The sequence below is a fragment of the Drosophila eugracilis genome, unplaced genomic scaffold (assembly GCF_018153835.1).
Source record: "Drosophila eugracilis isolate 14026-0451.02 unplaced genomic scaffold, ASM1815383v1 contig_1828, whole genome shotgun sequence".
Lineage (NCBI taxonomy): Eukaryota > Metazoa > Arthropoda > Insecta > Diptera > Drosophilidae > Drosophila > Drosophila eugracilis.
Window position 1 is genome coordinate 744670 of NW_024572675.1, and position 16345 is coordinate 761014.

Consider the following 16345-nt stretch of genomic DNA (forward strand, 5'->3'; position numbering starts at 1 on the left):
CTTGCAATAAATCACCGCTCGCAGACAAATACTTATTAAAAACAGATTGCAAAGTTGGTACTCAGGAAACGTCTGCAAGGCTGCGCTCAAGGCGCCCTATGACCCTAAAAACGTGCAATGGTTGTCATTTATTTGATCAAAATGTGTTATAAAGGTATAAATTTGTCCAACTCTCAGAAAGTTAAAGAGGATTTTTATAAAGCTTCCTTAATATTTTATAAAATGGTTAAAAATAAAGTTTAGTTTATCGAAAAATATGGCAAGGTTTTACAAATAATGTTAAATTTTTGTAAAATGGTATAACAATATTATTATAATAAAAATAATAATTATAATAAAAAATCATAATCAACCTCTTATACATTTTAGAACAAAGTCTCATGGAAGAATAAGAAAAGTTAGACAAATATTAGACTACAACATACCCTATTACTCCAGTAGTAAACCGCCAGCAGCATCCAAATAAGAGGAATGTTGGACATGGACTTGGCTCTTTCGTTTTAGAACGAAAGTAAGTCAATTTGCACGCTTAACGTTAAAAATGTATAAAACTATGCACCCGGCTAATGCCCGCTAAATCTTATTATTATGTTTTATTTTATTTTCAAATTGTTATTTAAATCTTTAGTTTCTTTTAAAAAGAAAGCTATCCGCAGCTTTCTGTTAATACAAATAGAAGGCCTATCATTCGTCGTCTAGAACGAATCGAAGGAAGTTTGTTTTGTTTTCATTTCTCTTCGAGTCTCAAGCAGAGAATACCGAAAATGCCGGAACAAAAGGTAGGAGAAAGGTGAAAGATCATCAGAACAATAAGTCGTAATCCCTTCCCAACTAGTATAGCCCCCGGAATTCAAGTTTCCCATGCACAACGTACACTTCAAGCAGACCCTGGGGAACATAAAAGTGGCTTGCACTCTGGCCCTGATAGCTCCCCTGCTCCTTTACACCTTGCACAACGTTCCCCGCAAAAGGAAGTACAAGAACTTCTACTCCAACTACGACCCGATGGACGCATTCGACCGCATGATGAGTGAGGGCTACCTGTCGTCCTGTCCTCCTGGAAGTGGTCCCAAAAAGGACGACAAGAAGGACAAAAAGAAGAAATAGATGACAGCCCCTGGAGCACTCCTTCCAACTACTTGACTCTAGAAACAGCCCTACACCAGAAAGGAAGTCGGACACAGATATGAATTCTAAGAAATTACACATTGATCAACCAATTTTCAAAATAAGAAGCTCTGAGTCTGAAGCAACCTAATCGAACTCGAGAAAAGATATGATAGCAAAGTGTATCAAATTAGCCAGCTTGCTTCTTGGCGAGACACTCAATTCAAATTCGAAATTTCAAAGAAACATCTTCGCCCATCACATGTTTTTTCGCGTGTTATATTGACAACATTGATAAATTGGAGCATTGCAAACTACCTGTCTGAATATTATTCTTTTAAGTATATCAATATTTTGAGTTCTTCTACTTTCAACCATTTTAGGGGCTCTTCTTTCGATTGAAGAACAGCTAAAAAACGGAAGCATGTTTTAAATAAGAGTGGGAAATGGCCTAAACAATGGCACAACAACAAGCCCAGATTAATCATTTGCAACTCGGTTAGAAGCGAATACTTGAGCTCTGAAGCGGTTAAGCCACATTTATCCGAAGCTAACCAGCGGTTAGTGGAGAGTATGTGGGTGCGGCTGGCGGAAACACTCTGAAATGTGTTTCAACATGCTGAATAAAGGATGTGAAACCATGCGAGATGAAAGGCGAACCCAAGGCAGCTGTCGAGCGACAAACTCGCAGACAGTATCGAAAATGAAACTTTTCGGTGGCCTCAGAACAGCAAAGGCGGCCTCATATAATGCAGGAAATGCATAAAATTTCAATAAACTTCCTGCCTGCATGCTAAGAAAAAGAGCTTCGCGGTTGCATTTGCCCATATGGCTGGGAGGCGAACAGCCTTCTTATGGTAAATGTGCAGCGTCAGTAAAATGGAGAACTTTATTGCAGGCCGCGTTGACATCTCCTCCGGCATTGTCACGCTCTCTGGTTGAGCCTCGGAGCTGAATCGCAGGAATGGGAATGGGTATTGGAATGGGAAGGGGTACGGGTTTCTCCAAGTGCACTCATGGGTGCTCATCACGGAGCTGGAGTACGGGGCTAAGGGCCATTTGGACACCGAAACGCGACCTCGGCGAGGGAAGCATGTCCCTAATTATCGTCTTCAAAACTCAAGACCGAAACGCTCATCATCCAACTTGTCTAAGAAAATAGTGAACTTTTGGCATTTGAAGCTAAGCCTCTTAGTCGTTTCCCGGGCAATATTTAAGCAAACACCACCCATGCTTAAAATGCAACACTGGCTCCTCGCTGCTGGCTGCTCCTGCTCTTCCGACCTGGACAAGAGTCCCTGCTCCAACTCTTCAAACAACATGCTCGCTTCCCCGGCTCCTCAAAGGGGCATGGACGTGCACAACGCGAAGAAGACCTCGGACAGTAAACCGCAAATACCGCAAACGGTTGCATCTAAACGGAGGAGACAATGGAGATTACTCTGAAGGTATTGCCTCCGTGTAGTCTCTGGTGAAATGCTCTTTCCTATAATCCCTCGAAAAAACTAGAATGGGTTGATCTTATTTAGTTTCTCCGAAATTTGTAAAATATATTAACCTTTTCTTGGTTTCCTTCCCTCTGCTGGAGGATAGTTGGTATACCCTTAGCCCTGTAGAGTAATAACAAGTTGAGTACTTAACAAAATTTGTCTGGGCTGCCGTTGTGAAAGTGGCTGTTTTGCATGTTGCCGCCACCTGCCCACATAAACAGAAATGTTTTTAGGCACGTCTTCCTTTCCGGGATTTTTCCAAGGCAAGGTAACATTTTTATAGGTTTCGGGTCATAGAAAGACCGGCAGTTAAGAGCTCTTTGAATCGCTTTCCTCCTTTTTGATATGTATTTCACTTTACAAGTCTCTAGGTGGGGAGTTGTTAGTTACTTTTGGTTTGTTTCTGCCTTATCGATAGCATTTAAAAACCATACAAAATCCTAAGCTCGTAAACGCATTTATGTGTTTATTCTAAAGCGCCTAGTCGAGCAAGAGGTCCCAGGCCTTGAAATAGTTATTTAGTGAACAAACATTTAACGTGTTTAATATTGAGAGGTCTGAGTATGTGCAGAATCGGGACTTAGCAATCCTTTGATTTGCACGGCTCATTAACCCCTTGTTGTGGCAGGGCTGCAAAGTTGGACAAATTGTAAAGGAGCAGCGACATGATGGCCCAATTGAGCGCCTCGTAAGACTGAATGCCTGGCAGCAGGCTTCGATAAATCAAACTGGCAAGAAGGATTTCCGCCCTGACTTTGACTTGATATGCATTTAATGGGCGGTTTGCGTCACGAAGGCTTGCAATTGGCCCTGTGATGGAAGGCCGACTGGGAGTGGGACTGGCCTGCTCGCCTGGAAAATTGCAGTTTGGCAGCTCGGCTCGGAGGTTTGGCAATCCGCTTACACGTCACGAAAGCCAGACCGAGCGCCAAAAAGCAGACAACGTTTTGCATTATTCCTCATATTTATGGGGCCAGCTGCAGAATGTCCCTTTATTAGGGCAAATTTCTGGGCAGCTCTCCCCCTCCCGAAGGAACACGCAAAATGCCAATGAGTGAAAACCCATTTCGAACAATTGAACTTTTTGATTGAGTCCTGGAGTTCTGGGGTCGATTTGGCATCGAAGGAGCAAGGGGTACGTGTTAAATAAGTTTGGGATTAAGCTAGTTAAGAAGGCACAATGCGATGCAGTTGAAAAAGTCCCTTGAAATGTTCCTTACCATATTTGATAACCTATGACATTCCGTATTTGTATATAAATGTTGGAAGTAACCTATATCTGAGTTCATCGAGAATCCATAAAAAACAAAGATATTCAAAATGAAAATTCCTTAAAAGCGTTACATTTTGAATATTCATTATTACAACTGAAAGTCTTAAGTAGCGCCGAACCAGATGCGAAGACGTCTGGAAGACAAACAAAGACGTTGAGTTAAGAATCACCATAAATCACCATAAAAAGAATATTCTTTTATATCCTTTGAAAAGTTAAAATTCCAAGTCTAGAAGTGTTGTTCAGAATTTATGATGGCTTTCCCGAGAAGAGTGCTACCCATAATTGGCAGCCTGGAATGGTCCCTCGTTCCCTGGTTTTAGCGGTAACACTTTTTATTATTTATTCTTTCAGTCCTGGGCGTGCTCGTTGAATTTAACCAGAACCGGGAATATAAATGAAACAAGAGGAAACGATGTAGTCGAGTGACGCGACTATTAGATACCCATTACTGATTCACACAATTTTAAATTATTCATTTTGCTAGTGGAAACTCACAAACCCACACCTGTTGTCGGAGAAAGCATGTTGCGTAACTGACGTCACTGCCCATGTGAGACCTTTCAACCTATATTTCCTCATAAATAGCAAAATAATGTTCCGATTTGAGAAATATTTGGTAAATCGAAAGATATTGACAAAAATATGTTATACAAGGTCAAGCAAAGACATACATAATATTATGGACGCCACAGTTTTCCGCGGTTTGTGGCCCTTAGAGTGGGCGTTGCCGAATGAAAACTCGTGGCAAGTTGCAGTGGCATTTGTTAGATACGTATTCTTAAACACAACGTTCTAGCTCTTATAGTTCCTGAGATTTTCGCATTTTTGGTTTTTCGGGTTTTTTGTGCGTGGCTTGATCGGAAAAAAAACAATTCGCATTGGGGGCATCATAAAAACCTACACGTTTAATCCGAACTTTTTATCACTTATAGTTACCGAGATATCAGCTTTTCTGCAAAACACGAAAACCGTCTTTTGAGCTTGGTGGGCGTAAGAGTGGGTGTGGCAGATAGCTGGCATCTCAAAATTGTACATACTAAATTTAAACTTTCTAGCTCTAATAGTTCCTGAGATGGGCGTGGCAGGATGCTGAAATAAACTTGCTCTGCGTAGGGACCTCAAGAATCTTCATGCTTAATCTCAACTTTGTATCTCTTATAGTTTCTGAGATCATACCGTTCATACGGACGAACGGACGGACAGACGGACATGGCTCATTCGACTTCGCTATTGATCCATATCAAGAATATATACACTTTAAAGGGTCGGAAATAAATCCTTCTTCCTTTTACATACTTTTTAACGAATCTAGTATACCCCTTTACTCTACGAGTAACGGGTTTAAAAATGCATACATGGTGGGCAACACCTAGGAATTCGCTGTGAGTTCCGTTAGACCTCCTCCTTATCCCTTAAGTTTTTTAATTATAGTTGCGCTGACATAGGCACGTCAGTGGCAAGAACGACAACCAGCGCACTCCGTGCTCCTGCCACATAATTTCATTCCCAGCCAGTTGCTTTCATTACCGCGCCACTGCCGCTGTCGAGAATCGGTGATTGCTGCTCTGACAACTTAATTTAAAAAGAGAACTAGCGGCCAAACTCCGCTCAATCTGGGCAACTTTAATTCGGTTAACCCGAAAAATGGAAACACACTGCATTGTTGGTTTTCACTGCTGTTGGTAAACCAATGTTGTTGTGCCCGACGGGCGTTAATAACACTAAACTACAAGGTCGCGAAGTCAAGTGAGAAACATAAATAGATAGTTTCTTAATGATATATCCATGGATTGAAATGGTCTATTTACAACAAGAAAATACTTATTACGGCTTATCTAAATTTATTTATTTTTGATTGTCTTTTAAGTCAGGCAATTATGGCTACGTGTGGCGGTATCGAAACTCGAGAGGAACAGAAAAGAAGAGAAAAGAAAGAAAATTCATAGGAGTGGATCCGTTCGTGTTTATAACTTTGCAGTCTAGTGTTGAACCACACGGCATGTCGATGTGAAAAACTCTAGCGATGCATACTTGACGAGACAGGTAGCGTGGATGTCGAGTTGGCCATCGAAAGAGGTTAAAACCATTGCAATCCACTTCCAGCTGCCTGCGAAAAACGCAGGGTTGCCTGATTTAATAGATTGAAAAACAGTTCGGGAAATAAAACTAAAAAACAGCTTGAAAGTCACAAAAGGATTTACTGTAGGTGAGGCAAGCTGCAGCTGGAATAAAACAATTTGTTTTGCACATCCTTTTATTATCATATACTTTCCCTTGACGCCACCTGCAGGAATAGAGAGCCACATGGGGAAGTCCCTGGGGAAAGTGCCACAGCAAAAGATACTTTGAAGATGTTTTTATTAACCTCTCTTCATAGAGCTTAACCCTTTTTGTTCATGCACAAGACGAGTGTACAAGGTTGCCCTGCCTACGGGATCTGCTTTAAGTTAAATCGATGAAAGAACAGTTATTGCCACTTTTAGGGGAATTCCACTGCCAGTCATGGCCTTTGAAGTTTGAGCTCGGGCCAATGATAAAAAGCATGCGGCAGCAACAGAATCCAGCACTCCCCATGTGGACCGCAGTGGGTGAGATGCAATCCGGGCTTTAAGATAGGTCCCATGAAAAAATTGGACGAGTGTTTGCTTGAACTGTGCCCATTTTGGTTTACGACTTTAAGAAAGGACGACGAGCGAACGGAGCCGCAGCACGACGCTAAGCACTGGCCCACTTTGTAGCAATCTCTCTGGCAACATGGCGTATGCGTAACGCGCGGCACATAACTCAAATCGCCGGGCATATTCATCTCCATATGCAAAGTAGATTTATGTCACATTTCCGTTCTTGCGTTGCCGTTTTTCGCCCCTCCCCAGCCATTTCAAATTCCCACAACTTGTCGACGCATTTCGCTTGTTTGTTGATTAAGGCAGGAGCTCTTTCCCCTTGCGCAAGTATTTCGCCAGCAGAATGTGCCCCTTTCGTGGAACTTAGGGTCAACATTTGTTGCTCATAAATTTTGAACACAGGCCCACGCCCTTGTGGTGGCAGTGCTTTTGGCAATTCATTTCTCTTTCCATTTCTTTATTTTCGGTTTCTGGAACAGTTATCTAATTCGGGCTTGCATTATTTAATTACTTAACTTCTTGTTTGACGTTGTGCAAACAGTGCACGTGCCTGAATTTTTGACTAGAACTTTTCGAAAATAATGGAATTCCAAAGGAGCCCTACGAAATTGAGGAGTTTAGACACGTTCTAAAACAAAATATTGGCGAACAACAAAGGAATCACAATGCCGGGTTGGGGCTCCCCCCCCCCAAGTCTCACTTTCACGCTCCATTCATTCTATTCTGTATTCTAATTTTAGTTCTTGATAGTAAAAACCAGCTTTAAGATCGCATTCATAACTCCAAGAGACATTGTATGAAGCTATGTCAGGGGCAATTATTTTAATTGCTTTTGTTTTCAAGTTTTAAAAGCTGGCTTTGAGCAATCACGATGAATTCGTACGTTTCCTTCGACAACGAAAGAACTTTCGCCACGACAAGTTTTTGGGAACATTTTGAGTCATGGGAAGTGAAACCAACTTTAGGCAAAAAGCCAAACAGACCAATCTGCAAAAAATGTGTCAAAGTTACAGGAGAATTTTAAGTTCTTTATTGAATTTCGTGAGCAAAATGTCAAGCAAAACGGCAAAGCGGCAAAATGCCACAATGCTGGAACTGAGGTGGCCCAAAAAGCTGCAGGCCACAGGCCACATGGCTCATAAGCCCCGCCAATGCAGGCCAGCGGTAAACCGACTGCAATCCCCTTCCAAGGCCTCTATTGACTCAAGACGACTCCAGGTCAGATCTCTTGGCTTTCTTGGACCGCCTGGCACTTGGGATTAGTCTTGGTTGTGGTGAATACTAGCACAAAATTGGGAGGTGTTTTCTTGCTTTTTGATATTTGCAAGTCTTATGTTGATTTTGTGTTCCATAGCTATCATTTAGTACATTTCACAACAGTTATTTATTTAATATAATGTTCATACTAGACAAAATACTAGCAAAATATTTCAAAAAGAGTTATTTTCAGTGGTGGACAAAGTACTTCCATCCTATACATTCCAACACTTCCTCAGCAGGAAAGTTTGTTCTTCGACCCTTTAGGGAATTAATCAGTTACATTGAACTAAAAGACAGCGATAGAATTCAAAGGATATCGACCTTAGAACTTTCTCCCTTTCCTTTCGCTCAGAAATGATTTCCTTTCGGAAAGAGTAGTGGCTGTGCTCCCTACTCTGGTGTTAACTTTTAAAAATTTAAAGCTAAAATCTCTTCGAGCGTGGCATTCAATATTTAATCGCTGCAGCATAACTTTCTCTAAAAGCAAAACGGTTGAGCATTAATTAATAAAATGAAATCGCCACACCAACATGAACATTTCACAGAGCTGTTGCAAGCAGCCAAGAGTAGAGGTCCAACACCAATACCAATGCGAATGTGAATACATATTTGAGGAGGCGTGTATGTATTGTACTCTGAAAAAGGCCCAAAGCGACATAAAATAAAAGCTTCCTGAAATTCTTTTTTCATGTGCATCATTTGGCCCATTCTGTCCGCCACAAATCGTTGCATTTTTAAAATAATCGGGGTCAGCATTTATTTGTGGTTCATAAAAGCTTTAATTCCCGGCGGACTCAACATGCCCATGAAAATGATTGCACTGCGCAGCCTGCCTGTGGACTACACAGGCAGGAAAGCTACTAAATCCATGGACAGGTCAAGATAGGTCCCGACCCGATGACCCTTACAGCTGACCCGCGGCCAGTGCACAATCTGGGGCCCTGAAGCCCACAGTATCGATATACAAGCTCAAGTAAGAATCAATGGCTTGTCGATAAGCATTCCTTTCTTCTTCTAGGCGAGACTTTGGAATGATCAACAGGGTATCAGTCTTAGAGACCCGCCAGCAACTCAATTCCATATTGATTTTTCGTGTTTCATGAAAAACGGCAGTTTGCCGAGGTAAAGAAATTTGTATACTTGGGTGACTCACACCTCTCTACTTCTTTGAAGAAATGTAAACTTGAAAAATAAAAGGGATTCTAAAGAATATAGTAGTCCCAGTCTTGGGATTGATCCCAAGGACCGAAGATCTAATCCATGTTTGAAAAAACTACTATCAATCGAACATAGACATTGTTTCGGTGGAGTTGAAGTCAACCCAAGTCTTACGATATGTAAGCAACCGGAAAACCTAAATGCAACTTAAAAAAGGTTCGATACGCCAATTTTATTTTGTAATTTGAGTTCCAACTGTAGTGAGAAACTAATACTATCTGTAAGCTAGTGTCGCCTTAATGTGGTTATAGTCATAGAACCCTTGATGAAATATCTGTTTATGGTTTACTTTCGTCATCAGGCAACAGTTTACATATTGGCAGCGTCTGTTGGCATATGCCATGGCGGACATTTTTAAACACTGAAGAGAAAGACTCGATTTATGTGTGAGGAACTGGTGGCTTGTGAACGAATTACCTTTCTCCTCCTTGGCAACTCTTAAGCAGTTCACGTTCTTCATAAAGCAGGCATTTCTGGCTTCCGTGTAACAGGTCCCATCGAAGCCGCAAACAGGGCGGTAGTTCCTAGAACAGAAGGTCTTACAGCCCTCAGCCAAGTAGCTCAAGCAGCCGAGGGCCACTAACTTGAAGATGTTCATGGTAGAACTACCAACTACTACTACTGCTCAAATATGGTTGGAACTCCGCCAGGGTAACTTCAGTGCGGAACAATTATATTATGCAAGCCACATTACCTAAGAACTGATGTCAACTCCGGCATGGCAAACCCTAAACACCCTTGCTATCTTTAGCAATGTTCTTTTAGTTTATAATAAATTTGGGTACACCGTGCATACTTTAAGACCAAGACATTTGGTCATTTTTGATTTGGCCTGATTTTGCTCGTTTTGCAATCAATTTGTTCTTATTTCGCCAATACATTAAATCTAACATATAGCTTAAGTTTGCCGATTAACTATATTAATTCGTAACTTAGTCTTCTTGCTAGCAGCCAGCTACTTGCTTTTACTTTTCCTCCTTTTCCACGGGAATTAGTTTTTAAAGTTAATCCATCAAGGAAATAAAACATCTTTAAAAAAGAAAAAGAAAGATAAGAATAACACGGAGGGTAAAAGTTGGTTACCCCTGCGCAGCGAAAATCAGTTGGGAATTACAGTCACCTTCATATATCATTATGCATCCATAATCTTAAATTCGCAATCGTTATCCCAGGGTTGACTAGGGATATCGGACCGTGTACTGCTCTTCCCTTTTTAATTTATCACAGAAAAGAGGACGCCCATCACAACCTTGTTTGAGATTAGCCACGAAAAGCACATAGAGAAAGTTCAAGCTACAGGATACTTATAAATGAGAATTCAGCAACTTTTGCCACTGACCACAAGCTTGAGTGAAGGGGCTTCCCCGAAACCGGAAGTCCCAAAGCACAGCAAACTTCACAGTTTGACTTCGAAATTGGAAAATCAAGAAGCATTTTCACCACTGGAAATTTGCTCTCATCTTTTACTTAATACTGTCAAGAAGCGTAGGACCCCAAACTTTTCCTTAACTGTGCTATCATATGAATTAAATTATTAAAATAAATTAAATTGACCTCCTTAAATGTAATCATGCTCTATTCTTATATTGTTCTTAAAAGTTATACTTTTTATTGGAATTTTTATAAACAAGAAAAACAACAAACTTTCTGCTGCCATAAGAGCAATTCGTCCAAAAAACTGAACTAAGACGATATTTGGGTACCTTACGGCCTATCACAATTTTGGCTTGCCGAAGTTAGTTTCCCTTTTCCTTTTTTGTCTCTGAACTAAGACTAAGATTGAGGCTGCTGACTATTAAGGCGCTTCACCCAGCCGCTCCGACCCTCCTTGTCAGTCTCTGGGACTTAGGGGGAGCCCACAGCACTTTTAGTAATTAAATTTAATTTAGAGACTTTAACCGTGAAAATACGAGAAAAGCGTCTTGTATGGAAAAGCCATAAAGGTCAACAAGTTTTTTGTGAGTCGCGCAACCCCGAGACATTCACACAGTGTCCTGAATGCGAAATGCAGGAATATTTTCCACACAATAAAATTACAGCGCAGTTCTAGCCCGCCCCTCCCTCCGGTGGACACGTTTCCGCCTTGACGCTGTCAAACAAAAGGCACCCAGGAGGCCGCCAAGTTGGGCAGAATGTCGGGCCGCCGCTAAAATAAACTGAATCGCAGAAACACTGGCAAACAAACTGGCACAACGTCCCACCAGCCACACACACTCCACATACACGCAGTTCGCCACTATGCGTGCGAAAATGTTCGCCTTCCGCTCAACATTTTTGCGGCCGAGTCTCTATTTTATTAATTTAATTTGTCACATGCGGCTCAGTTTGAAAATAAGTAGAAGGGGTTAAGCCGAGGTCCCCCTTTCCAGGGCATACCAGGCCGGAGTACTTCGAAGTCTTACCATTAAATTTATTCCCAAATTGTATTACGTATTATTTGGCCCTGTTTCTGGAAATATTTTTCGTTTAAAGAGAATTTTCATTATTTACCAGAAATAATGCATTGATCCAAGCAGAGGGAATCGAATTAATTTCTTTAAAAATGGATTCATTGGGGGAGGTAGATTTCATCCAAGTTTATATAAATCAAAAGCGGTTGGATGAAAATTTAATTGTTGCCAATGACCAAAAAGGCGTTAAACCAAAAAATAAAGGAATATTAACTGTGATGAAAATCATAAAAATTCAATGTATTTATCTGTCAATTTTTTTCCTATAAACTCATACAGATCCTAGACCCTATTTAACAGAATAAAATACGGAAACTTTTAAAGGTGAGGCTAAGGGTCACATAGTTTATTTCATAAAATGAAATGATGTCCAGCTGGTTCAATTTATGTAGTTAAAGCTACTATCCAGATGGTTAAAAAAGCTGGAAAGTTAGCCAAGACAGATGTGATAAGAACAAATAAGCCGTGTCAATATCACATCCTCATCTTACCAAATAGTTAAAAATGGAATTTGGTGCGGCTGGGCTGTGTCTCATTTATTTAAATTATGGCATCATCGTTGCCCCCTGGATGGGAAGTGGCTCAGGTTGAGCAGAGCAAAAGGAGATAATAGCCGGAGACACGCCCCTTAGCAGATTTACCCATATTCGGCGGCATTCGTCGAAACCGAAACCGAAGTCATAAATTTTCATTATTCACGTTAAAGTAGCATGTCGAAAACAACTTTGCCCCTCTCAGGCCCAAAGGTCACAATTGTCCTGGGTGTCCAGGGAAGAAGCAATTAAAATTTGCACAAATTAATTAATTGATTTTCAAAAAGCAAGCTCAATGGCTTCTGGCATTTTCGCTCATTTGATAATTAATATTTCTAGCAAAATGCTGGTTTTTAATGGGTTTTTTTCCGACGGAACCACTTGCTTTTAATGGCACTTAAAGGCTCTCCTATTCAAGCCCCCTCATTTAGTAAGATTTTCCAGGGCGGAGACCAGAGAGTTTTAACATGTTTACGGATATCAGAGAGCTTACTTCTAGGAGCAAAGATAGTATTCGCTGTTCGTTTGTTCTACTGACTGCTGTCCCTGATGTCCTGTATCCTCTAAAGCTGAAAGGTCTAGTCTATAGAATATGATGCGGATACTGGGAGGTCAGCTATAACACCGTATAATATGGACGGCTCTTTGCTGAGAACAATATTAGTTTAGCTTGAGAATCAAGGCGGTGAAAACCTTTTCACTGACCCAAACTAATCGGTTAGAGTGCTGCCATATTTTTCCGTCCTCACTGTACATCCGTTCCTTCCCTTAATTTTTCCGCCGTTTAGAGTTTTGCAAGCGCCAAATTAACAATAATGTTGAAACAATGGTGGGAACGAAATTAAATTACATGCTTGGCCAATCGCAAGAGTTTAAAAGTTTGCATCGTTTTCATGACATCTCCACTGAGCGTGTGGATCGCCGCAATACGCAATTAGTTGCGCACTTAATCCGGGACGCAAACAGCACCGCCATCACCATCACCATCGCCATCGCCTTCGCCATCACCACCACCAGCATCTGCATCAGCCTCCGCATCCGCATCAGGAGCCACCAAAGCAGAATGACACCCTGATTACCGCCGGCTAGGAGGGGCTTATCCCGTCCCTCCCCCTTTCGCCACCAGTGCACTGCTTGGCTTAAATGCCCGGAAATTATTTGAGAGTTCTTAATTGCTCCAAACTGCAATCGGCTCTTCACTTTATTTTGGCCCCTTAATGCTGATTAATGGCTATCCCTAAGAGTCTTTTTAGGTATAAGTTCCGAGGCCGGATCGCATTAATTAGTTGACTAAAACAAAAGAAGTTCAAGGACGTCAAAGCCTTATAAGTAAACAAGGGTTAACTTTTGGTGATTGCCAATGAACGGACTTTATAACCTGGAAATCAATTTGAATCCCATTTTGAGTCTGGCACCGCGTCAGAATATTAGCTATGGTAGAAGGGAAACTAACTAGCTAGAGAAAGAGCTTCCGACCTTATAAAGTATACTAATAGTATTAGTATATATTAGTATTGTATTAGGAAATCAAGATAATAGCCATTCCGTATGGCCTGTCCATATGGATATTTATACCCCTTACCCGTAGAGTAAAAGGGTATACTAGATTCGTTGAAAAGTATGTAAAAGGTAGAAGGAAGCGTTTCCGACTCTACCATTATCCGGCCACACCCACTAATACGCCCACCAAGCTCGAAAGACCTTTCCCCATTTTTTAGAAAATATGATATCTCGGTAACTATAAGTAATAGAAAGTTCGGATTAAGCATGCATTTTAGCATTTTTATGATGCCCCAAATGCAAACTGTTTATTTTCCATCTAGCCACGCCCACCCTAACGCCCACAAAACCCGGAAAACCAAAAGTGTAAAAATCTTGGGAACTATAAGAGTTGGAAAGTAATGCCTAAAAATACCTATTTTAGAGATGCAGCTGCAAATCAACGCGAGTTTTCATCCGGCCACGCCCTACTATAACGCCCAGAAACCGCGGAAAACTTTGTCGTCTATAATATTGTAGTGTATGTCTTCGTTTGACCTTGTATAATATATTTTTGCCAATATCTATCGATTTACCAAAGATTTCTCAAATCGGAACATTATTTATGAAGAAATATATGTAAGTTTATAAGACCTCACATGGGCAGTGACGTCACTGTCAGTCACTCAACACGCTTTCTCTGACAATAGGTGGTGCTTTATGATTTTCCACTAGCAAAATGAATATTTTGCAAAAAAACAGTAACGGGTATCTAATAGTCGCGGCACTTGACTTTAGCGTTTCTTCTTGTTTTATCTTGGGGACTAAAGTTTCAGTTAGCAAGCTGGCACTATCCATTCAGACTCTAGACTCTAGAGCATGGCAGGGCAAGATAGTAAAAGATTGCTGCCGATTGAGGGAAGGCAAACGATGCACGTGAATTGAGTAGAAAGGTATAAAGTTGGAAACTGACCCTTGGGAGTTAGTTCAATTGCGCAAAGAAGACGAGCAGGACTTGCTGTGTTATATACCGATAAACTCCATATGCTGAAAAACTCACCGTAAATATCTGATGGCGTTGATTAACAGCTTATGATTACCATTTCATTTCCATTACAGTATATATGTTAATGTAAAAACTTAAAATTATTTTACAAAATTTGGTCTTCTTCGAAAAACGTTTATAGTTTATTTCCTTTGTGTTATCATAACAAGCAAGAGGAACACTGCGATCGACTTCCGCGACTATCAGATACCCGTTACTCTGTTAACCATCTCAATAGATTGGTATTGCCAAAAAGGATGCTTGAAGTAAGGCCAAACGCCATACAAAGTATATAAAGCAATTTTGTATAACTTTTTTCTATCACCGTTTATTTGTTTTAATTTCATCACCACATTCAGGCAACCATCCTTTCATTTGAAGAATAAAATTTACTTTATACATTGAATTCTTTTGACTTTTTCGAAAATGCCAGAAACTGTGTTAAGTTATTTACATAATGAAAATGACATTAATGACAATTACGATGAAATATAAAAATACTATTTTTTAAGTATAACAAGAGGAAACGCTATAGTCGAGTGCCGCGACTATAAGATACCCGTTACTGTTTTACACAATTTTAAAATATTAATTTTGCTAGTGGAAATTCACAAGGCGCCACCTATTGTCAGAGGAAGTATGTTGAGTATGCTTATAGTGACGTCACTTCCCATGTGAGGCCTTATAACCTTAAATTCTTCATAAATAGCGAAATAATGTTCCGATTTGAAAAATCTTTTGTAAATCGATAGATATTAACAGAAATAAGTTACACAAGGTCAAACGAAGGCATTCATAATAATATTATAGACTCCACAGTTTTCCGCGGTTTGTGGGCGTTAGAGTGGGCGTGGCGTGATCGGAAAAAAACAATTCGCATTGGGAGCATCATAGAAACATACATGCTTGATCCGATCTATCTCTTATAGATACCGAGATATCAGCTTTTCTAGAAAATCCGAAAACCGTCTTTTGAGCCTTGTGGGCGTATGGGTGGGTGTGGCCGGATAGTAGTAGCACTATAAAATGCGCTGTCATCTAAAGATTATACTTTCTGAATTTCAACTTTCTATCTCAATAGTTCCTGGATTTCAGCATTTTAGTTTTTGCGATTTGTGGGCGTTAGAGTGGGCGTGGCAGGATGCTGTAATAAACTTGCGCTGTCCGGGACCTCGAATCTTCATGCTTAATCTAGCTTTGTATCTGCTATAGTTCCTGAGATCTCAGCGTTCTCGGACGGACGGACGGACGGACGGGCGGACGGACGGACGGACGGGCGGACGGACGGGCGGACGGACGGCGGCGACGACGGACGGACGGACGGACAGACGGACGGACGGACGGACGGACGGACGGACAGCGGACATGGCTCAATCGACTTCGCTTTGATCCTGATCAGAATATATATACTTTATAGGGTCGCAAAAGCTTCCTTCTATCTGTTACATACTTTTCAACGAATCTAGTATACCCTTTTACTCTACGAGTAACGGGTATAAAAATAAAAGAGGTAATTCGATTGCCTTGTCATAGGGTCGAACCGTTTCCTCCAGTCTTAGCTTTACCTTAGTAAATAGACTGGTAGGTTAGTGGTAAGTCAAAACTTGCGGAAGAGCGCCAAAATAGATGACTTTAATGGGATTTTAAGTAATTGGCCGCCTTGGTTTTTTTCGTTTGACTTGGACTTGAAGCCCACACGCATATTAAGCACAGAATTTCTTTATTTTCTCCCTTTTAATGGATCCATTCTTATTGGTTTTGGAACATCTACTTCTATCGATGGATGTGTTAGAAACTATCTTAAAATTGATAATCGGATAATTCGACCATTTAACCCTAAACCTCATTAAAAAATTCCAATTA

General features: G+C 40.8%; 2 protein-coding genes across 2 annotated transcripts; one reads left to right on the forward strand and one right to left on the reverse strand.

Annotated features, from left to right (window-relative positions):
- Positions 1 to 677: 677 nt before the first annotated feature.
- On the forward strand, positions 678 to 1424 carry LOC108102481. Its single transcript, XM_017207494.2, has 2 exons — positions 678 to 779; positions 841 to 1424. Exons 1-2 carry the CDS (start codon positions 765 to 767, stop codon positions 1105 to 1107), a joined length of 282 nt encoding a protein of 93 aa, XP_017062983.1. The 5' UTR covers positions 678 to 764; the 3' UTR covers positions 1108 to 1424.
- A 7777-nt stretch (positions 1425 to 9201) lies between these two features.
- On the reverse strand, positions 9202 to 9573 carry LOC108102469. The gene is made up of 2 exons (XM_017207478.1): positions 9393 to 9573; positions 9202 to 9336 (listed from the first exon to the last, which is right to left on the reverse strand). Exons 1-2 carry the CDS (start codon positions 9571 to 9573, stop codon positions 9254 to 9256), a joined length of 264 nt encoding a protein of 87 aa, XP_017062967.1. The 3' UTR covers positions 9202 to 9253.
- Positions 9574 to 16345: the final 6772 nt, after the last annotated feature.

Bases quoted from the DNA above. Each gene is read 5' to 3' on its own strand.
- LOC108102469 (XM_017207478.1), bottom strand. From the start codon at position 9,573: ATGAACATCTTCAAGTTAGTGGCCCTCGGCTGCTTGAGCTACTTGGCT. The intron at 9,337-9,392 runs GTAATTCGTTCA...CTTTCTCTTCAG, and splicing joins AGTTGCCAAGGAGGAGAAAG to TGTTTAAAAATGTCCGCCAT.